This window comes from Mytilus edulis, chromosome 8 (genome assembly GCF_963676685.1).
Source record: "Mytilus edulis chromosome 8, xbMytEdul2.2, whole genome shotgun sequence".
In the NCBI taxonomy this organism is placed as follows: Eukaryota; Metazoa; Mollusca; class Bivalvia; order Mytilida; family Mytilidae; genus Mytilus; species Mytilus edulis.
The window spans coordinates 20,577,479-20,602,641 of record NC_092351.1 but is presented as its reverse complement, the minus strand read 5'-3'; the positions used below and the strand labels follow the sequence as shown (position 1 = coordinate 20,602,641).

General features: G+C 32.0%; 2 protein-coding genes across 4 annotated transcripts in view; both read right to left on the bottom strand.

Annotated features, from left to right (window-relative positions):
- Positions 1–13,812, bottom strand: part of LOC139485056 (heat shock 70 kDa protein 12A-like) — a 19,962-nt gene extending 6,150 nt beyond the window's left edge. The window contains exons 1-6 of one of the 3 annotated variants that reach the window (XM_071269171.1): positions 13,684–13,812; positions 8,959–9,004; positions 6,540–6,644; positions 2,990–3,289; positions 2,043–2,267; positions 1,629–1,785 (exon numbers count right to left, since the gene is read on the bottom strand). In XM_071269171.1, the coding sequence (XP_071125272.1) occupies positions 1,629–1,785; positions 2,043–2,267; positions 2,990–3,289; positions 6,540–6,644; positions 8,959–8,997 (826 nt within the window). In that variant the 5' untranslated portion in view covers positions 8,998–9,004; positions 13,684–13,812. Of the gene's footprint in view, positions 1–1,628; positions 1,786–2,042; positions 2,268–2,989; positions 3,290–6,539; positions 6,645–8,958; positions 9,005–11,493; positions 11,635–12,148; positions 12,285–13,683 lie in introns of those variants that run through there. The other 2 variants (XM_071269172.1, XM_071269173.1) reach the window with 2 other exon arrangements.
- On the bottom strand, positions 13,248–25,163 carry LOC139485057 (heat shock 70 kDa protein 12A-like). The gene is made up of 7 exons (XM_071269174.1): positions 24,991–25,163; positions 22,660–22,711; positions 20,881–21,009; positions 18,491–18,790; positions 17,857–18,081; positions 17,130–17,286; positions 13,248–15,850 (listed from the first exon to the last, which is right to left on the bottom strand). Exons 2-7 carry the CDS (start codon positions 22,699–22,701, stop codon positions 14,751–14,753), a joined length of 1,953 nt encoding a protein of 650 aa, XP_071125275.1. The 5' UTR covers positions 22,702–22,711; positions 24,991–25,163; the 3' UTR covers positions 13,248–14,750.

The following is a 25,163-nucleotide window of genomic DNA, read 5'->3' as shown; positions in this document are numbered from 1 at the left end:
TACTTAATAGACCTTCCATACTTTCACTTTCTTTATTGGTTAATTTATGATCAATTTCTGTATTCATAATGTAATCTTTAATATAAGTTATGTTAGGGTTTGAACTTTTGTATATATCTTGATAAAATTCTCTTTCAAGTTGCAATATTTTTGTAGGATCTCTGTGTATCTCCCCATCTTTATCTTTAAGGGCTGTTATTGGTTTTTTTGTTTGCCTAGATTTTTCTAATCCTAAAAAGAATTTTGTATTTTTTCCCCCTTCTTCCACCCACTTAATTCTAGATCTAATTTGTGCCCCTTTAGTTTTCGCTTCATATAAATTACTAAGTTTGTTTTCTAATTTATTGATTTCATCATTGAAATAGGCTATAACATCTTCTTGGCACTTCAAATTTATACATTCATTTAATTTTTTAAGTTTATTTTCTAAAATGTTTATTTCTTTTACATTGTTTTGTGCTTTCCTTTTACAGAATGCTATAGTATAGTCTCGCACCTCTGTTTTAAAGAGATCCCATTGAAGCCCAACGTCGTTGGTAAGTAATACTTTACATTCATACTGTTTTATAATTTTTTTAATTATGTTTTGATACTCATTATTTTCTAAAACACTATTATTTATTTTAAAATATCCTTTTCCTTTTTGTTGTGATCTACAGTTTACCATAAGAGATATTGCTTGATGATCTGTATGGGTTATAATGGCTGGTCTTATGTCTGTTGATTCCATTTGAGTTCGTATTTCAGGACAGGTTAAAAAGAAATCAATTCTTGATGCTTCATTGATGTTATTTTTCCTTCTCCAAGTAAATTGTATTTTTTTACCATGTATTTCTCGCCATATATCACTTAACTTATGCGTTTTTATTAAAGATTTTAAGCTGGGTACAGCTTTTTTTTCTTTAAAGGACTTTTTTGACATATTATGCTTGTTGTCTATATTAGTTAAGGTGTCATTCATGTCTCCTCCTATAATGACCATTCCTAAGCTATTTTTAGTTATAACATCTTTAACTTTTTTAAAGAAGACATTTCTTTTTTGGGGTATGTTTGGTGCATAAATATTTACCAAGGTATATATACTGTCTTCAATTTCAATATTTAAAAGGATTAACCTGCCTTCCTCATCTTGAAATTTATCTATAAATTTACAATCTATCTCATTATTTATGAAGATTGAGACTCCTTTTGATTGTGAGGTTCCAAAGCTGTGATATTGTTGACCTTTAAATTCATATTCTAAATTTACTTTACATATGTATTTCTGCACGTTACTGATCAGGATAATTTATGCTTATCCTCAGAAGCACATGAGATCACCACATTTTTGTGTAGGGTTCTGGTTGCTCGGTCTATATATGTCTATGTTTCTTTTAACAGCTATCAATTGTTTTTTTTATCGTTTTTCGTTTTAAATAGATATAAGAAGATGTGGTATGAGTGCCAAAGTGACAATTCTACATCCAAGTTAAACTTTGTGAAGGTAAACCATAATGATTACAGTTCAAAGTACGCGGGTCTTCAACACGGAGATTTTTTATGCCATTTTTTGTATGACTTTAATCGATTGAAGAATTTTGTTGTCTTTCGCAATATCCTGCCCCTTGTTTATATTTATACTAAAATACCTCCAATATCTAATACTATGTACTTCGTTCCATTTTCTAATGCGTTATCAGTCATTCGTTTGCCTTGCATGGTGATGCATTGTGGTAGATGTTTACAGTATAATGATGCACCTTCCGGCTCCAAGGCGAGAATAAGGTGTTTACTCGGAATACCACCCTGAAAATCAGGTACATTCGATTTAAGTTTTATATGGCTGTATTCATGACAAAATTACACTCAATCTTTTTATGTGTTCATTATAAATCAAAGTTACATTATAAGTAATCATGAACAATTCTTAGATAAATTTAATTTTAAAAGTTTATTTCAATTAAAACTGTTTAAATGTTTTTAAAATACCCATCAAACAAAAATAGGAAAATTTATTCATAAACAACTTAGTTTCTCATATTCAAGTTAATTCATTTAACTACCTTATCCGCTGCATATCGCATAAACTGTTTTGCCTTTTCACTCCATATTGCCGGAACAGTTAGAACCCATTGTATCGTGTTTTCGTCCAGTATATTATCAGTGTCACGGTTCTGTAGTCTTTGCATTAGATGGTTCCGTAGGTATCCAAGTACCAAAGCAAACATATCTATAGCAAGCATCTCTTTTCCAGAAATATCACGTATCAAAGTTTTGTTGTTCAGATTCTGAAATATTTGTTGGACTATAATGCAGCAAAACTGACGATAAAATGTACATGTTTTGACAAAAAAAAATAACTATACAGTGAACTATAATATTGTTGTTATTTTTTTTTTTTTTTTTTTTATTTGATCACCTGGAAATAGTCGTCTCATTGACTAGCATACCACATTTTAGTTTAAGATGTACAATGTAGCCTGCATGTTATTTATTGGTTGTCGTCCATCGCTGTTTGCCATAATTGTTTTTCGTTGATTGTTTTGTCAAAAATCAACACTATTTGTATCTTTTGTTTGAATTTGTTTCACATTGTGTCAGGTTTATGCCCTTTATAGCTGACCCAAAAAAAAGGTTATGTCAACAGTATGCATATTCTCAATATCAACTTATTCTTGAACTGCAGTTGACTTTTTATTTGAGAAAAGAAACAAGCTGCATATTTGAGTGTTTTCACGTTGCCATTTTATTCTTTTTTTCAAATTATTATGATGGTAATCTTCATTAAATATTTTGTTAAAACTATGTAATAATTCTTTCTATTGGTAATGAAAACTGAATAAATGTACATGTATTTAATTTATGATGTACATACTGTTGTTTTCTAATATTAATACATTTTTTTTCTTTCAAAACCGTTGCCTCTTAAGGTTTCTGATGAAGGGTAGTATTAAGCTTAACACGTTGTCGATCTAAGCAATTTGAATTGATTAATCTTGAATTTTTATACCTTCGTGGTAAACAACATCATTTTGAACTTTTCGAAGAATAGATGATCCATGTCCTCTTCACGTTCTATTAATTCGTTGTATTTTCTGTGTGCTTCATATCCAAATGCTTTCACTTGACGATCTGGACCAATCAAAACTGCTGATGGAGCCTTTGCCGATAGCCCGCTGTTATGTGCCCACATATTGGTATATATTTTAAGCTTGTCTCTTTCATAATCGTGACGAAATGAATAGGCGTATCCAGAAAAGGTTGTTCCAAAATCAATGGCTGCCACCAAGATGTAATTCTTTATTTGCGTCTGGAGAATATATTATATTTTAAGTATTTCTTAAAGTGGTGTTAAGGTTCATGTGGACCCTTTGCCTAAAATGGCTGATTTTTCACCTCAAAATACAGACAAACCTAAATGCATTTCGAAATATTTTAAGCATAGCATGCCCTAGATAAATATATTTATGTTTTATGTTACGAAAAATAAAATAAGTTGGAAAAGAGGTAGTAATAAGTATTGCAATTTTCATTGTTATTAAATATAATATCAGTATTTAGTACACATATAATCTTAAATCAATCCTAATTCTATCTTATTTTTGATAGATAGTTTTATTCATTCAAATGTGACGTCATTTTTTGTGTCCTTTTTTTACAATTTCAAATATGACGTCACTTTGCGTTGAGGCCTTGACTAATTCGGATGTGTCTATTTTTTGTGTTGGATTTTGTCGGTTTATGTAATGTATCTGGTTGTTTTCTGTAATTAGTTAATACTTCAGTTTTCATGAATATCTTTTATATAGTCATTTTATAAAGTTTACTGTTTGCAAAAGTGTAAATTATTCTAAATAATAGGGATGTTCTTGTCCAAAACAAAAACCTCGGCCGTTTTTGACACAACTTTTTTGAACTTTTGGTCCTCGATACTGTTCAACTTTGTGCTTGTTTTGGCTTTCAAACTTTTGTATCTGGGCGTCACTGGTGGGTCTTGTGTGGACGAGACGTATTTCTGACGTATTAAATTTTAATCCTGGTGCCTTTTGTTAGCTATTATTCGTGTGTTTCTTTGTCAAATATGTTCACCTATTTATTTGTATTGTAGTCCTGTAATGTTGTGTTGTCATTTTAATGTTATATTTAACACGGCCATTAAAGCGGAAGGTATGGCATGCCACAAAACCAGGTTCAACCCACCATTTTTTTCTTTTTTTTTTTAAAATGTCCGGTACCAAGGCAGAAATATGGTCATTGTTATATTATAGTTCGTTTTTCTGTGTGTGTTACATTTTAACGTTGTGTTTCTTTTGTGTCGTTTGTTTCCTCTTATATTTGAGTGTGAATTCATATTATTATAAGACGTGTTACGGTACTTCTCTATTCCAAATTCATGTATTTAGTTTTGATGTTATATTTGTTATTCTCATCGGGTTTTGTCTAATGCTTAGTTCGTTTCTGTGTGTGTTACATTTTAATGGTGTGTCGTCATTCTCCTCTTATAATTAATGCGTTTCCCTCGGTTTTGGCTTGTGACCCGGATTTGGTTTTTTTTTCTATCGATTTATGAGTTTTAAACATCGGTATACTACTGTTGCCTTTATTAAGAGAACTTCCCCACATGTAATAATTGAAGTGTATTAATTGACACGGACATTAATTGGACAATAGATACCTGACAATAATTGGTGATTAAAACTGTGTACCTGCGTGGACCATATCAAGCGAAATTCAACTGTTTGTTAATTTTATCATCTTCTGCAGGGACAAATAATAGTGCACTGCGAAATAGATATTTTTTTTCTTCTAAATCATACCATGCATTTGATTTTTTTTTATCTAGAGCATGCTATGCCTTAAAACTTGCTGTTTTGAGATGCACATGTTTGTCTGTACTCTTTGAGGTGAAACACAGCCATTTTAGCCAAAGGGTTCACATGAACTTTAAAACAAATTAATGTTTTCATTATATATATAACGGATTTTAGTAGTGGAACTTGAACTACTTAACCACTGGAGTTTTTCGATGGTCCTCTTCTTGATTTATCTTTCTGAGTAACGTGCAGTTTGTTATTTTTGGAATCTGACTACTGCGTTATTTAATTCACGAAAAACCTAGCTAATATACAACTATTGTTATGCTATTTTTTTATATTATCTGTGTACTATTTTGTGCACGTACGATGATAAAACAAAATTTGTATTAACATAACCAACTTGTATTGTATTACATTTGATACTGAAGAATTTTATTTTTTTGCGACGTAATTTTTCAACACGATTTTATAACATCCTCTTCGTATAATATAATATCTGAATTAACTTGCTTGCACGTATCATCATAGTTATTTCCTGTCTCCGTCAGAATTTATTTTTAGTGAATACTTCCAAGTCAATTGAACGTAGATTAATTGATTGAAACCATTATTATATGTTATATTTATAATTATTTACTGCATAGTGTCTGTTACAGTAGTTGTTTAGATATAATCATATTATACAATTAACTATCCAATTCATTCATATAAAAAAAGATGGGCATGTTTGATTGTATTTTTGGCCAACAAGAAGTGTGGTCATTGAATAAAAATTCTATAATGTGCATCAATGGTTTATAAAAAAAATCCATACTATAAATAATTGCCCAAGTTATAAGTGAAATTTAGTGAAATTTTGTACAAATTGTAATTTATACAAGCACTTTTTGTACAAATTACAATTAATACAAAGTCAAAATGCAAATTGTAGTTTTTACGAAATGATAACTCTTACACAACATTTATATATACTTTTTCACTTTTGGTCTTTTGGAAAATGTTGTTTGTGCTGTATTTAGACTCTTCTACAACGAAATTTGTTTTACATGTACACGTATAAAAATTGCGGTTGTTATCCCAACGCAATCATAGATTTGAACGTAGTTTTCAATTTAGACTTGTTTATATTTTTTCGTTTGGGCTTATATCATATTTTCCCTCAGGTTTATATGATCCGTTCATCCTATATTGACTCTTAAAATTCAAGAGTCTATCTTAAATTGAGGATAAGTCTGTTATTTCAAAAGAATCGTATTTTCATGCAAAAAAAAACAAAATTCTATAAAAAGATTTTTTTTTTTAAACTTTTGAACTTAAGCATGGTCTGCTTAAAATTCCGAATACCTTTGCAGATATTTGAATAGTAAATTCTTATCTTCGAACTTTCGTCATCATTTGTTGAAAATAAATTTGTCCCCTGTGTTCAAAAACATTTTTGTCACTTTCCAATTTGGTCAGATTCTTTTTATCATCATGCATGATCAAAGCAAATGCATTACATTGGATGATTTTACGGTCTTTCCTATTTATTAAATTTATGATAAATTGGAGTTTAAACCTGTGTATCGAAACTTTGTTGACTAGTATTATAGTATATAGACGGACCAGTTCGTGATGGTTTTGAATGAAAAATATAAACACTGGACAATCATTGTTCCTTTTTGAAACAATTCCACACATTTAAAAAAATCAGTTATTTAAGGGCTAAAACATTTTCAAAATGTTTACATTTTTGCCACTTACCTGAAAAACCAATGATTCTGCACATGGTATTCTGTTCACTTCATCTATTCTGGAGTATATTACACCATCTTCTGGATAATCTGGATTGGGTATGTGTGTATCTACCTAAAAGAAATGAATCATACTATGACTTGAAGAAAGCTACTTTTAATTTAGAAATTCTATAAACTGTCAAACAATATATTTTTTTGATATAAATAAAGACTACAGTAGTATAACGCTGTTCGAAATTCGTAAATCGATTGAGAAAAAACAAATCCGGGTTACAAAAAACAAACTGTGAGAAACACATCAAATATAAGAGTCGACACAACAGAAACACAACACTAAAATGTAACACACACAGAAAAGAAGTATAATATAACAGTGGCCATATTCCTGACTTGGTACATTGGTACAGGACATTATAAAAAAAATGGTTTGATGAACCTGATTTTGCGGCTAGCAAAACCTCGCGCCTTTATGACAATGTTAAATATAACATTAAAATGACATAATCACATGACAGGACTACAGTACAAATAAATGCAAGAACATTCAGGACAAAGAAATACACAAATAAACATTACAATAGGACATTTCGACATGTTAATAGCAAAGATACCAGGCTTATTCTTTAATACAACATACGTGCGTTTCGTCTATATAAGACTCAACAGTGACTCTTAAATCAAAACTGTTAAGAAAGCCAAACAAGTACAAAGTTGAAGATCATTGATGACCCAAAATTCTAAAAAGTGGTGCCAAATACGGCTAAGGTTATCTATGCCTGGGATAAGAAAATCTTTAGTACCTAGAATAACTATTACTTTTCCGACCGGTCAATTAATAAAAATGACCATATAGACCAAGTGGACGAGACAATTTGATAATGTATCAGTTGGTAGGAAGTATTTAACTATGGGCTCAGCCTCAATACAGGATCAGAAGTATTCGTCATGCACTATAAATAAACTCATTATAGGTACCAGGATTACATTGTAAAGACTGTGCATGATGTCTTAACACTAAACTGTTGGGTGGAATCTTATAGATATTTTAGTCTGGGGAGACATGTTTTATTCATAAGTTGTACGCAGTTTGGACGCATGAATACTTAAACGTGTAGTTTTCCATTTTTTGTAAAGGGGTTTTAACCAGCTTCCAGATCTGCGAGTACACTTTGATCGGTACTTCGTGTCAATTTTTTTTATATTAGTGTTGGTTTGAGCTTCGTGTCTATCTGAGGAGCAGTTTAAACTGATTGTTAAAGTTTGTTACTGGATGAGGGGCAAAAGATACCAGAGGGACATTCAAACTCATTAATCGAAAATAAAACTGACAACGGTATGACTAAACAGAAAACAATAGTGCCTTGTCATCGATGCATAAACATAGAGGAAAGATTGAGCGCTCACAAACCTATTGTCGTCTATTTCTGTCTGCTATGTTTGTGGTTTGTTCTTAAGCATATTTCAGACAGTTGATTTTGTCATCTGAAATCGAATTTGGGATTTTAATAGCTTGACTAAATGGTATTAGTGACCAAAGCTCCACGTCCTTTAATCTCTATTGGCTTGTTGTCTCAATAACGATTAAATCTAACTTCTCCATTTTAAAACATCTGCCCAAAAGTCTCACGTTAAGCATTTATTTTAAACACGAGCTTTGTATTAAAAAAAATGTTACAGTGTGTAAAATGTATTTATTTGTACAGCGATGATGACTCGTATTTCTATTTTCAAATGCTGTTTTAATCTAATATGTCAAATTCGAGATGTGTGAAATCGTAGTGAATCTGATTACTAAGTCTTATTTATTCAATAAACATAATTTTAAAAGGTTTAAATGATTTTACTGATTGTGATTCTTATCAAAACATTATCTTTTCTTTTGATGTCTTTGTATAAGTTTTGCCATTTTCTGTCATTCTTGTTTTTAATCTAACTTGAAATTATCAAACACAAAAACTTATTTTGCTATCAAATTTATCTAAAAACACGTTTTTAAATGAATACAGTTTCAAATGAAAAGAAAATCAAAAGTAAATAAATACATTATCCGAGGTAATGAACCTTCTGGAAATAAGTATTTTCTATGATCAAATATAGGTTAAATCATATTGAACCAAGGACGTTTTACACTTTAATACTTATATAAAGTATAAGTATACAGTATTTACATAGTTAATGTAAAACACCCTTAATGCAATCGTTAATTACTACTCATAAAGCATCGAACGTTCAAGTACTAATACAGCCTTGACTTTCAACCTTTTTTTGCTGAGCGTTCCTGGTGAAGGTAAATCATAACAAATGCTTCGGAGGCACAAATGTTTTATTAAGTGTTTTATTTTAATATTATTATTATTTTTACCGAGCGAATGCCTCGAATATTAAGGACATTAAAATCCCACTATTTGAATAGTGTTATTACTTACGTAACCATGATTCCTTTGCTTTGTAATACAATTCCCCATCCTTTATCTACAAATTAGTTTAATACACAGTAGAGAAACTTTTCTTTAATTTGTATTGCGCACTTGTTTTATTAAGTATGAACAGTAGCATACGAGTCACAAGCCAGTGAACATTATAAAGAAAAGTATTCTTAGCCATTAAAACTTGACTTAATTTTAGGATACGAAAACCTCAGGTAAAGCAGAACAAAATGTACATTATTTGTTTAGGGGCCAGTTGAATGACTCCTCCGGGTGCAGGAGTTTCTCGCTGCATTAAAGACCCATTGGTGGCCTTCGGCTGTTGTCTGCTCTATGGTTGGGTTGTTGTCTCTTTGACACATTCCCCATTTCCATTCTCAATTTTACTAATATCAAACTCAAAAGAACCAAACACCAAATATGAAATCAGGACATTCTAGTAATGCTGTAATACTGACGGCAATACTTTTGAGATGAATAATACACTGTACTCAAAGAAAAACCAACACAAAACTGGTGAATGTTGAATGATAAAAAAACAACAACACAACTTTAAGTTAAGAAAAGGGAACGCAATTGCACTGATTGTTTTCTTATTGTTTTCTCAAACTTCTTTTTCCTTAATTTTTTGAATTCATATTGATAGCTGATATATTATCAAATGTTTAATATTATCATAACTGTGTATAGCTATAGATGAATTGTGTATTTTTTAAAGACTCCTAATTAAACAAACAAAAAACACATCAAAATTATATATCCTGCTTTATCTATACTTTGCTAGCCCACCAAAAATATTCGATTATTTTAAAAGAGAGAGAGGGGATACCAAAGAGACAATCGAAAACAAAAAGTCCAATAAAAACAGGCAGCGTCCTATTTAGACCCGCATAAGAATATCAATGACATAACATTGCACAGAACATCAATTGAGTAACACTAACCCAATTAAAACATGTGACAGTATATGTGGCATCATTTATTTCAAGTTCATTTTGATGGATGCATTTAACTCAGTCGCCTCATTTTGAAGTTCTGTCAGCGAAAGGGTATCATCTCAATAGCAGAAAGTAAGTTGCAAGGATATTTTTCTATGTTTGAGATTCTTTTGAAAGGTAATGTCTAACGTCTACCTTGTAAAAATGACGGAATAAGACGACTAGTAGTAAAAGAAAATTAGCGTGCTAATTTTCTTGCACCAGAAGCGCATTTCGACAATACATGTCTCTTCAGTGATGCTCGTGGCCTAAATAGTTGAAATCAAAAGCTTATATAAATAATGAAGAGCTATAATCCAAAAGGTCCAAAAAGTAGAGCCAAATTCGTGAAAGGAATCAGAGCTTTGCATGAGGGAGATACATTCCTTAATTTATAATAATTTCTATCATTTAGTAACAGCAAATTTTTATAACACAAAAAAAATCCGTATTTTCATGCCAGTACCGAATTACTGGCTACTGGGCTGGTGATACCCTCGGGGACTAATAGAGGTGTCACCGATAGTTCCTATAAACAAATCCTCTAATTAGACCAAATTTTATTGTTTACATTAGAGACATTACCATACTCCCTGTACGAGGTAAACAACAATACTAATCCACAAGTTATAAGCAAACTGAGGAAATGCATTGACCAACTTCTAATTCCACACGACTGCATGTATAGAACACCCATTCAAGTATCCGATAGGAAATTCTATATAGTACTGAATGCTTGTAAACAAAATGAATTTTTCATCGAATCTAGGTTTAAAGCAGGTGCCCGTTCATCAGAGTTAGATGATATCATTCAGGAACGAAAACACAAGGTCATAAATGTCATAAAAAATCATTTCACATTTATACGCCGGTACCTGTTGGTTGAATGCTCAGAAAGGTTATTGCTTAGAACATAGAGACAACGAAACAATTCTACAGTAAACAGAGCAATACAAACAAAAACAAAAGTCACAACAAAACAGATACATACAAATTGGATGCTTTTTAGATAACAAGATGGATCAAACTTCTTAACACACAACTTGGTGAAATAAATTAGCGGCTGAACAAGAACACAATCAACCAGGAAATATTTCTTTCGAGGCGGAAAAAAAACAGAAAAGGTAACTTCATTCAAGTGGAGGAAGCGGAACTCCTTACTCTTCTTAGGATAACCATAGATAAGATAACCAACTAATCTCAAGAGAGAAATACACTGGATGAGAGAGCAACCTACCGGATAATCTATAGTTTAAGGTTAAGGCGAGTTTATTTTATCAGTCTTTACTATAATTCACAGAAACGGACAAAGTGATAATATATTACCATAATATAACATCTGCACTCCTTTTCAGTACCAAAATGTGGTTGTGTACCACATAGGTAACTAAAATCACAACATTGATACGTTAACTGTAAACAATTATCATACTCCTTTGAATAACATACTTGCCAACATATCAGAACGGATACACACTAATAGTAAATCAAGCAATAATGATAGATACATCCCTGTTCTCGTAAATGCTAATCCGAACTTAGCAAGCAATACACTTACCTTAAATACCTACCACCTATTCAGGGACAAATATCTAGGCAAAATGGAGGCCATCAAACAGAGATCACTACTAGCATAACAAAATAGAGCTTCTTTTTTAACCTATTAATCAGATCATTTAATTTGACAGAAATACACCAAACTCCATAACAGCCTGGTATTCTGTATTACCAATATATTACTGAGATAGCTGTAAAGTTGAAAAATAATAAATCCAATGCAAGTTGATTTGAAACAGTAATAACCAAATTTAAATGTGAATATCTGAATTCATTCCGAACTGAAGTTTCTAGCTAATTTTTTTATCTACCGGTATTGATCAAATCTTTTAATTTGACAGCAATGAACAAATCTACCAAATAACCCGGAATTTTGTAACATCAATATAAAATTGAGTTAGATCGGCAAATTCAGACCAGTCAAGACTTAGTCAAGACTGGTCAAGACAGGTTGAGACTGGTCGAGCCTTTGTCGAGACCATTTCAAACAACACCAAGATTGTCAAGTACTGAATTAGACTTATTAGGTTAAGTTAAAATATGTGCTCGACCAGTAAACCACAACAAATTATCATGTCAAACTCTCATGACTTTGCAGTGATATTCAAGAAAGGGAAACGGTTTAACGCAATACACTACCGTCCAGTCTCACTTACCTGCATTTGCTGTAGAATCATGGAACACATTGTAACTAGCTCTTTCTGACAAACATTGAATATGTTACCCACTACAGCATGGATTTAGGAGAGACCTATCCTGCGAAACTCAACTGATCGACTTCAAGGATATCACAAAAAACATGCATGCAAAGAAACAAAAAAGACTTCCTAATGATGTATATTTCAAAGGTTTTCGATAAAGTAAGTCACAGTATACTAACAACACACACACTAGATCACTACATCAGAGGTAAAACCTCCTTTCTGACTGGAAACAAAAAGTAAAATAACAATACTGAACTTCAAGGAAAATTCAAAACGGAAAGTGTCTAATCAATGGCAAAGTCAAAAGCTCAAGCACATCAAACGAATGGATAACAACTGGCATATTTTAACTTGGTATAGGTATTTTGAAGTAGTTTTGGGAACAATATGAAACAATCAAAAATGAATACGGCGTCTCACAAGGTTCGTTATTCAGACCATGTTTGTTCCTCTTTTACATCACCGACATGCCAGAATGTATTCGCTCTAGGGTTAGACACTTTACAGATGACACTATAGTAAACTTATAAAGTCTGCTAAATGTCTAGGTTGTACCATAGGTTCAGACTTGAAATCAAACGAACACATCAGAAACATATGTAACTAAGCAAACAAGACCATTGGATTCCTGAAACGAAACCTAAATATCAACAGCACCACTATAAGGGAAAATGCATTCAATTCTCTTGTAAGACCAACCTTCGAGTATGCAGGCATAGTATGGGACCCTTTCTTTCAGAACAACCAACATCGGTTAGAAATGGTACAAAGGAGAGCAGCAAGATACGTCACTACATGTAACAGATATCACAGCACCACATCTGTTAGTGACATGCTTATCGTACTATCATGGAAAACCCTTGAAGAACAGACACACGTAAACTTCTATGTCATTTGGTCTCTTGTGGAGAGTTGTCTCATTGACAATCATACGACATCTTCATTATTATATTTACACTGAACGAATACATTTGATCTATGACACAATTTAAATACAACATTAAATAAAACAAGGGAGATGTAAAACAATGTCAAAAGGACAACAATAACCTTGGACAACAATACGTTTAATAAGATAACGTACACTAGTAAATTTAAATATATAATAATTTTGTTGTTAGGAGTACGAAAATATTTTAAAAACAAGAATGTGTCCTTAATACTCGCACTATCATATTTTCTATGTTCAGGGGACCGTGTAATTGGGATAAAAAAAAATCTCATTTGGCATGAAAATTTGTAAGATCATATCATAGGGAACATGTATACAAAGTTTCAAGTTATTCGGACTTCAACTTCATTTAAAAATACCTAGACCAGAATATTTAACCCGAAGCGGGACAGACGGACGGACGAACAAACGGACGCACATACCAGAAAGCATAATGTCCCTCTACTATTGCAGGCGGGGCATAAAAAAATAGTAAATTACGATTATGATCAGTAATGACAAGTTACAATCAGAATTAACATAAACCAAGACTCACATGTATTTAAATTGTAACTTTGTTGAATGCTTCTTATGAAACCACAGGATTGAAAAATATATACAAATATATTCTCAACAACAAGGAAGATGAAAAGATACAGTTACAATGTAAATTTATGAGACTATCATTTTTTAGACATTTGATAGACAATTAACATATCAAGTTTCAATATAACTACTATAGTTTGTGCATTGCTTACATTTGTATTTAATTGTTATTTAGTTATACCAAAGATACATGTATTAGTTCTAAATGATACGTAATAGGAACATTTAGTAAATTTTGGGCACTTTGCCATAGGCTATCAGCTGTGAATTTCTTAATAAAGTAATCTTAAATTTCTTTAAAACGTCCACAATGATGACTTTTAACATATAAAGTATATATGTTGTGTATACGTTGTTATGTTGTACAAATTATAATATATACATTGTAGACATGGTTTTTGTAAAAGTTACCAGTATTTTGACACATACCTTCTTTCACCAAGTGATACAAGTCAATCTTCAATAAGTATCCAGTTTGTACCCACAAATTTAGATACTTCAACATTACACCCAGCACTTCCTCTATGTCATAAAACTGCAAATGAGGACACCCGATTGGTTTAGATCATTTTTTTTATTTTCGTTTTATACCCAAATCTATGTCCACAAAATATATTTTAGTGTTTTTATATAAATTTTGTGTCGGGAATAAAACAAACTTAACAAAAGACACTGTGCTTACTCTATCTTATAATTATGTAAAGAGATTCACTTTTAGTTTAATTTGTACAACATTACAATTCGTACACAACATATATACCATTCTATTACAGACAAAAAAGAAAAGAGATAAAAAAAATTTTAAAACATTTAATCATTTCCAATAGTTTAGTTGTTTCCTTACTAAATCGAATAATAAAATAATGATTTTTTTTTTCAAGAATCGAAAAAGTTATTACCGTTATTACGTTATATAACCAGAGTCCCTAAAATAAACTAGACAGTACTGTATGTTATTAAAGATAATAAACAAACACGCAAAGACTTTTTTTTATATTATGTCCAAACTTGCAATATTTATCCCATGAAATCAAATTTTGCTCTTAACATTTTGTCTGTGCTTGCTTCCCTCACGACCACTCCTAGTTCGGAGCCAATGTAATGAAAACTGACAAATATTTTCGTTTCTGTCCCCTCTATGTTCGTTTCTGTCCCCTCTGTACTTTCGTTTGTCTCCTTAACTCCTGAGAGTTCCAAGATGACGTATCCTATTTTATTGCACGATTCGTCCGTCACGAACATTGGCGATTCTGAAGTAGAAGCATATACGTCCAGGTAGGCAATTTTGGCAGGATTATTTTGTGCATGGTAAACTTTTTCTAATCTTGGTGTATTGATTTCAACTCTTTCTCCTAGATTCAAGTGAACATCGAAAATGTCATCACAAATATCACTACCACTTATTGTACGTTTTCTTTCCTCTGGATGAACCCCTTCCTCAAACTTGACATGAATGCCGATTCCATATGAAAACTTACATATTCTTGATTTTATTATCTTTGGGTTGTGTCCATACAAAACTGCACCTTTTAGGACTGCCAGGGAACAATCCTCGGGGTTAATGATACGAATATTTGGAAAGTTTGACAAAATACTGTTTTTGATGATAATGGAATCTGAAAACCCACCAACAAGAAGGATTGTTGTTATATCCATCAACTGTTCTAAATGAAGAAGTTTCCGCAGATGCATTACTAGTTTATTAACAGTATTATCAAACAAACTTTCAAACTTTTCTGAATTTATAATTAGTTTATCTCTTAAAAATTTGATTTTGTCACCGATTGGGGTGGTCACAATGGTTTCTTCAATACAGACATTGTTTTTCTTCTGATAAGTAGTAAAAAGACACGTCGGACATTTTAAACTCACGTGTTTAGTAATGCCCGGTTCAAAAGTTCTCTTTTTCATTTCAAAATCTAGCATTAGATCTACCATTTCGCTAGGGTAATCTGTAGTTGTTTCGGCAATAACTTCAGAACCAAATATCGTGATTAGTAATTTCTTGAATTCGTTATCTACTGTTGTACCACCCCACGAGCCCCCAGAGGCTTGGTACAACTCTTTAAGTGTTCCATCACTTTGTATTTCATGTGCTGTCACATCAACCGTTCCACCTACAAGCAAAACAAAATATGATTTGTAAACAGCTTCTCAACAGAAATAGTTGCTAACATTTGTATATCCAACACTTATTTAACTAATTAGTGATTAATAACTGTTTGTCACTGTTAAGACGGCATGTCACGTAGACGGAGCATGGTTGAGGTTTGTCAAGATTCACATTTTTGAGTAGAAATATAATACAATATGTAAACTTTGTTTTAACTCACTTACACAGGCATAGATTTCCTTAGCCGTAATTGGCACAACTTTTTGGAATTTTGAATCTTCAATGCTCTTCAACTTTGTAATTGTTTGGCTTTATAAATATTTTGGTATGAGCGTCACTGATGAGTCTTATGTAGACGAAACGCGCGTCTGGTGTACTAAATTATTATCCTGGTACCTTTGATAACTATTATGAATTTATTAGTATTAATTCATTATAAAAAATGATTACATTTTTATTTCTTACTATACAGTATAAGAATAAAATTAACAATTTTTCTGAACCAAGGGTGCATTATCATGAATTATCATTGATGTGGTTATATTTATAAATTAACTGTCTACAAAATTTTGATTTTTTTGAAATACTAAGGCTTTTCTACCTCAGGCATAGATTACCTTAGCTGTATTTGGCAACACTTTTAGGAATTTTGGATCTCAATGCTCTTCAACTTCGTACTTTATTTGGCTTTTTTTCAATTTTTTTGGATTCGAGCGTCACTGATGAGTCTTTTGTTGACGAAATGCGAGTCTGGCGTATATACAAAAATTAGTCCTGGTATTTATGATGAGTATATTCGACAATTAATGTCTTTTCAATGATGCTCGAGGTCAAAATATTTAAAAATCTAAAGCTTATTAAAAAGATGAAGAGCTATAAACTAAAAAGGACAAACAGCCGAATGGATGTCGTTCTTGCTTAAATGACTATAATGCTTTACTTTCATTCGACTTGATACTTCTCACTGTATATACATATATATGCGCATGATTAGCATCTATCAGATCAGTGATATGGACTTCTTTTATGAAGCGAGTATAGGTTAAACAAACGATATTTCTTTTTGCTTTGGTTTGTGTCAGCAGCGTATAGGAATATCGTGTCATAGATTAATACACCAAATCCTCACTTTTGCTGTTTTTTATGCATCCTCCATTTTCCCTCAAATTTTCAGCATTTTTTGTATATGCATAAACGTTATCAGTAGCTTTGCATACTGTATCATTTTTCAATTACAAAAAGTAAGTGTAAACATTAGCGTGTTTGTCTTACAGTACATGTACCTCCAATATCCAACACCAGATATTTTGATCCATTTTCTAATGCTTCTGTGAAACTTCTTGTTCCATAAATTGTTAAACTTTGTGGGAAATGTCTGCAGTAAAGTGAAGCAACTTCTGGTTCTAAAGCAAGAATTAAATGCTCATTTTGAATGCCTCCCTGAAAATTAAGGTATAATAAAAATACACTTTTGTGAGGATCTCAATTTTGGACATTGTAATTAACTGCTACATTTCCCATTTGAGACAATACGTTGGAATACGTGGAACGCTTAACGCCGTATATTTGTCATACTCGAAAGCCAAATATGTATAAGACCCGCAGCAGTTAAAGAGTTACACAACCAAAAAGGACGTAAACAAATAGCCAGAACAATCTGAAGTCAATTTTGTCTATAACAATTAGGTTCATACTTTAACTTACACACGAAAGTGTGCGTTTGTTTTATACAATAATCGAGCTTTCATAAAACAGATATGACTTCGTGTTTGTAACTTTGATCTTTTTATATTTATAAAGTACACAAAGAGTTACACCGGCAGTCATTTAATTGTTTTCATGTCTTGTCTGCTTCCATATTTCTTTTGGTTGTTTTAAGAAGCTAATAGATAGGACTTCGTGTGCTTAAGGGCAAAGACACTTTTAGAGGTTCAATGGTCAAACTAAAAAGTTGTGTTTTGGGGTATTTAATTTGTTGTTTTTTAGTGATGTCAAATAATAAAAACGTACCTTAGCAGCCGCATTTCGCATAAATTGTTTTGCTTTCTCGCCCCATATGGCAGGAACAGTGAGTACCCACTGTATCATATCTTCCTGGAGCATTGATTTAGAGTCTTGGCTTTCCACTCGACTAAGCAGATGATTTCGAAGATATTCGATGACCAAGCCAAACACATCAATAGCAAGCATTTCCTTCCCACATATATCCTGTATTACAGTTAGGTTGTTGAGATTCTGGAAAAAAAATGTGTCCATACTACAGATTTAAACATATATGTAATAAGTATTCTTGGCTGCATCTGTTTAATTCTTCTTGAAGCGACTTACTCTGCAGTCATGATATTAAGAATATTTAATACGATATTTTGTATACACATTACACCTATTAAAAATATAAATATAATTACTACCCAAACACAAGTTTTTGGGATACACTGTATCAAAAATTTGGAAAACCAAACCTTTTTAAAAACGACTACAGAGCATAACAACCATTAATAGATCTACGGTCAATTTTGTTTGCAGCCATGATTCCTTGAAATATGTGACTGGAAAAAAATCCCAGCAGTGTTTGAACTGATATTCATAATTGGATAGAAAAGCTTTTAACAAAATGTGACAATTATAAATCTGTATATATTACCTCGACAGTATACAAAATCATCTTAAACTTTTCAAAATAAAGATGATTTGCCTCATAGCCACCCTCAATCAATTCGTTGTATTTACTATGTGCGTCATATCCAAATGCTTCCACTTGACGATCTGGACCAATCAAAACTGCTGATGGAGCCTTTGGTGATAGCCCGCTGTTATGTGCCCACAGATTGGTAGATATCTTAAGCTGATCTCGTTGATATTCGTGTCGAAATGAAAAGGCGTATCCAGAATACGACGTTCCAAAATCGATCGCTGCCACCAAAATATGGTTGTTTGAAAATAACTGCAGAAGATAAAGTTTAAATTTAAAAAAACAAAATCTTGCAATATAGCTGATTAGGTTGGTCTTGTTTTACCGTGGAAGTCAAGAATCGGAAATATGTTGAGCAGGTAAATATGCTGGGCTTACTAATTACTACAAATTGAGATTTCGTTACATAACCACTTCTTTTTGGTGATGTAAAACTCGAAATTGAAATATAAAAAAATTTCAATGTATCTATAATGTTTATGACAAGAAAATTTACTATTTAGAAGAAAAAGAATATCCCTTTTTAGCTCACCTGGCCCAAAGGGCCAAGTGAGCTTTTCTCATCACTTGGTGTCCGGCGTCCGGCGTCGTCCGTCGTCGTCCTGCGTTAACTTTTACAAAAATCTTCTCCTCTGAAACTACCGGGCCAAATTTAACCAATCTTGGCCACAATCATCATTGGGGTATCTAGTTTAAAAAATGTGTCCGGTGACCCGGCCAACCAACCAAGATGGCTGCCATGGCTAAAAATAAAACATAGGGGTAAAATGCAGTTTTTGGCATATAACTCAAAAACCAAAGCATTTAGAGCAAATCTGACATGAAGTAAAATTATTTATCAGGTCAAGATCTATCTGCCCTGAAATTTTCAGATGAATCGGATAACCGGTTGTTAGGTTGCTGCCCCTGAATTGGTAATTTTAAGGAAATTTTGCTGTTTTTGGTTATAATCATGAATATTATTATAGATAGAGATAAACTGTAAACAGGAAAAATGTTCAGCAAAGTAAGATTTACAAATAAGTCAACATGACCTAAATGGTCAGTTGACCTCGATTTGAGTTATTGCCCTTTATAGTCAATTTTTAACCATTTTTCGTAAATCTTAGTTATCTTTTACAAAAATCTTCACCTCTGAAACTACTGGGCCAAATTAAACCAAACTTGGCCACAATCATCATTGGGGTATCTAGTTTTAAAAATGTGTCCGGTGACCCGGCAAACCAACCAAGATGGCCGCCATGACTAATAATAGAACATAGGGGTAAAATGCAGTTTTTAGCTTATAACTCAAAAACCAAAGCATTTAGAGCAAATCTGAAGTGCGGTTAAATTGTTTATCAGGTCAAGATCTATCTGCCCTGAAATTTTCAGATGAATCGGACAACCTATTGTTGAGTTGCTGCCCCTGAATTGGTAATTTTAAGGAAATTTTGCTGTTTTGGGTTATTATCTTGAATATTATTATAGATTGAGATAAACTGTAAACAGCAATAATGTTCAGCAAAGTAAGATTTACAAATAAGTCAACATGACCGAAATGGTCAGTTGACCCCTTAAGGAGTTTTTGCCCTTTATAGTCAATTTTTAACCATTTTTCGTAAATCTTAGTTATTATCTTTTACAAAAATCTTCTCCTCTGAAACTACTGGGCCAAATTAATCCAAACTTGGCCACAATCATCTTTGGGGTATTTAGTTTAAAAATGTGTCCGGTGACCCGGCCATGCAACCAAGATGGCCGCCACGGCTAAAAATAGAACATGGGGGTAAAATGCAGTTTTTGGCTTTCAACTCAAAAACCAAAGCATTTAGATCAAATCTGACTTGGTTAGATTGTTTATCAGGTCAAGATCTATCTGCCCTAAAATTTTCAGATGGATCGGACAACCCGTTGTTAGGTTGATGCGCCTGAATTGGTAATTTTAAGGAAATTTTGCAGTTTTTTGTTATAATCTGATTCTTATTATAGATAGAGATAAACTGTAAACAGCAATAATGTACAGCAGAGTAAGAGCTACAAATAAGTCAACATGACCAAAATGGTCAATTGACCCCCTAAGGAGTTATTTTTTTTTCCTTTATAGTCAATTTTTAACAATTTTCATAAAATTTGTAAATTTTTACCAACATTTTCCACTGAAACTACTGGGCCAAGTTCATTATCGATAGAGATAATTGTAAGCAGCAAGAATGTTCAGTAAAGTAAGATGTACAAACACATCACCATCACCAAAACACAATTTTGTCATGAATCCATCTGCTTCCTTTGTTTAATATTCACATAGACCAAGGTGAGCGACACAGGCTCTTTAGAGCCTCTAGTTGTTATTGTTATGTTACCTGGTCATATATACTGTTTTCATCTGTATTTACTGGCTCTGCTATATTATCATGAACATTGTTTACTGCGTTATCATCTATAGTTACATAGACGTCACTTGGGTCATTGTAACATGAAACATTGATATCCTGCAATGGACCAAATTATAAAACATCATAGTTCAATTAAGAATGCATAAATACTCATAGCATAATAAAATTGAAGAGAATGGGAATTACAAAAAAGGAAGAAAATAATGTAAAATAATACAATCGTATAGAACAAGGTATTTTATAAAAATAAAACGTGAAATCAACATCAAGTTTAGAAAACCTGCATTACTTCTTACTGCTTAATTTTATGATTTTAGTTCAATTTTTTTTATTTGATGTTACTTTCATTTTTATCTTCTTAGTTGATTTTTTTCATATTCAACCTGTTTATTAGGATTTAAAGACATATTGTGCATTAAAACTTACCTTAAGAAATAAATTGCAAACATTTGATAGTATGACTTAACCTTTAGGTACTTAGCTTACTCAATGCAAGCATGGACGAAGGCAACTAACGTTAACTTAGTCCATACTTGCATGGACTAAGTCTGCTTGCACTATTGAATAATTTCCAATGTCTATGTAAAGTTAATTTAGTTCATGCATTCAAGAACTAAGTCTGGTGTGTTAGTCCATGCAAGCATGGACGAAGTTAACATAAGTTGCCTTCGTCCATGCATGCATGGACTATGTCTGTTGTGTTAGTCCATGCATGTATGGACTAAGTTAACGTTAGTTGCCATCGTCCTTGCATGCATGGACTAAGTCTGTTGTGTTAGTCCATGCAAGCATGGACTAAGTTAACGTTAGTTGTCTTTGTTCATGCATGCATGGAGTATGCTTAGTTCCCAAGTTTTCATGTTTACATAACATGAAAAGGTTTAGTCATACTATCAAGTGTTTGCAATTTATTTCTTTAGGTGAGTTGTAATGCACAATATGTCTTGAAATCCTAATAAATAGGTTGAATATGAAAATATCAACTTAAAAGAAAAAAAAAAGATATTTACAACAAATTAAAAAATAATTGATCTAACATCATGAAATTAGGCGGTAAAAAGAAATGGAGGTTTTCAAAACTTGATGTTGATTTCCAGTTTTATTTAATATATTGTTTAGATACATTTGTACTTTGGCGTAATTAAAGGCAGCACGTTTAAATGTAATGATTAATTGTTACAGCACTGTATAAGTTTAATTGTCCAACAAACAGATAACATATCGACACAAGACGGCATTTTTGACAGCATTTTCAAATTGCAATCTACATATTTCTTACTCATTTATTCAATAAGTTTCTAAACATTCTATGAAATATGAAGTATTTAAGAATTGAATGCTTCTTTTTATAACTTCATTGGGGTGTAAAAGCATTGACCGAAGTACATTTTGTATGAAGCGCCTAAAAATGTGCGCACGGTCAACGCTTTTACAACCCTATGAAGTTACAAAAAGAAGCATTCAATACTTATAAATACATTTTTTAGCTTGGCTCACAAAAACACGAATTTCATCATTTTTTTTTTATTTAATTCACCTGTGCACTTAATTGTGGGACCTAGTGTTATCATAAATGATAAGTTTTATTGAGTAATGCAATTGCTTAAGGAATAACACGTAATGTGCAGTTAGCCAATCAGAATAACGTATTATAATGAAACATACATCTAATGTAATTATTTGAGTATAAACGTCTATTTAATGCGAAACTTTTCTCAACGATGTTTGCTGTAATTAACTACTTACACAATCTGTTTCTTCGTGTGATTTTGAAAAACAATTTCCCATGATTGTTTATCTAGAAAAAAATAAAATTAATACAGTATATTATAGAACGGTCATGGTCAATCTGTATCTGAATAGAGCATACAGTATTATGAGTAAATCTTGCGTGAAGTATTGAAATTTAATTTATAACTTTAAAACAAACGTTTACTTATTGATACAAGTTGATTTCCCTTCTTACACTGTCATTTTCCCCCTGTCTAAAAATCTCATCTTTTGTGATTATTCTTTGTATCTACATCTCAGACTAATGTATAGTTTGTACGTGTATGAATCATTGGTATTTTTACAAAAGGTTCTCATGTATAGTAAATTCACATCTGTCCCAATAACAAAAAGCGGAACAGGTTTAACTTAATGAAATTGATGTATCTCTAGTTTTAAGGGAGTTACAGTAAACTAAATTTTGTAACTGTGAATTATTCTCCTTGACATATAAGATGTCATTTTGGTTTTTTTTTTTTTTTATTTCAAACCGAATATGCTACAAAACTTATCCAGACCTCAACCATAAAATGTTTAAGTATTTAAATGCAACTATACGACTTGTAAATAATTTTGTATGCATGTATGGAAAGAAATTAAAACAATGTGTGTTGGCAAAATATGTTAATAATAAATCTCAATTGGAAGCATGAAACTTACTAGTGAAAATGAATATTGATATTTTTTATAAAGACCATTTTTTGGTTTTATGCGTTATTTAATTCATCTGGGTAATTCTTGACCTGACCAGTTTAAATGTATTGTTCATTGACATTTTACGAAACAAAGAGGTTTTAAAGCGGCTTATTGAATGTCTTCTTGGTTCACAGATTCTCGGTTATATAGTACAACTTTAACATTATCAAACCAAAATTATTAAGTAACTTTCATCCTTATTTTCTCATTTAATTATGAAACACAACTGATATATTGAAACTACATTGTATCTAATAAGAATTAAGCCTCTGATATAATAAGGATTAATGGATTTGAAATTTATTCATATAATTTTTCGAACATAAATGACAGTGCATCATAAGCCTCTAAAGGCTGGTTAATATAAATATACATGTTAATTGACTGCTTATGTTTAAAATTGTAATATATTGTATTTCATGTATATGTACCAAGTTGTACTTTAAAATAAAAATATCTATAATACATGTATCTATAGTATCGTATAATTTACAATGCGTCATCCAATTGTCGAAATCGAGAGTACAGTATAGAATACAGTGCTATAAGTATCAACTTTTACGTTTTCATTTCGTAGGTGTTCACAGTTTTTGGGCAGTATGATTAACGCTCGATCATCCTGATTTGCTTGTTTGCAATTTAATTTTCTTAACGTCCAGTGACAAGTATTTCATTCACATTTAGGACAAAAGATTTCGTTCAATAAGTTGATTTAGCAAAATGATTCATTCGACATTGAAAAGGGTATTTTGGATAGAGGAAGCAACGAGCTAGCCTACAAACCCATGACTAATTGTTGCGTAACGTCTTAAAACGTGACTGCGTATTTATACATCCTGGATAGTCAAACGAACACTTCTCATTGGTATTTTTAAAATAGGTACTACTGTCGGTTTGGAGAAATCCGGGTAGTGATTTTAAACTTTATTTAAATTTTGTTGAAAACATTTCAAGACAGGAAAATTGGGGGGAAGGGGGATTTCTAAAACAATCCCATAACACAAGGTGCAAAACTACAATATGCGTGCAATTTTCAAATTATCTGGGTTTTAAAGTGTATGAGGTCTGGAGTTCATTACAAAAGGCTGACACCGTCCTAAATTGTTTTCAAGTTAAGATTACCACGATCCCATGTCAATACACATGAAAACATTCCTTCATATGAGGTGCAATATGGGTGGATTTTTTCTATAATGTCTAGGAGGGTATGATTACAAAAATAACATAACCACTTATCCGATCCCGCCCACCTAAGAACCCCCTAACCCGACATCCGCGAACTATAGGCTACTTTCGGACTGTGACTGAATCAAGTCATAAATAGGAGTTATCTTTCCTTTTCATTATTCTGCGAAAGAAGGAAACAAGGAAGTCTACAATCAGGGCCTGGTTTTGTGTGTCATCATAACGTAAAAACATGTGGTTTTACGGTATACATGTATTACAACAACTTTTGAAAGAACGGTGGTCTTACTATTAACAAATTAATTGTTAATACATGACTAAGCTGGTTCTTGGCTGACTACTACACTTTGTTCATTGAGTGAAGCGAATACAAGCGGATTCCATTTTAATACATGACCATCATAAAAATATAAAATAATAATTTACCTGTTTTGCTAGAACAGTCCTGAGATACGGCATCAAGTTGAACTCAATATAAGACATATAACTTCACATAAGAAACTAATACAAAATACTTTAGGTAAATCTATGTGTACTTATAAAATTATCGAAGCGAGATATTGTAAACAGATACTTTAAAGGGCAGGACAAAAGAAGAG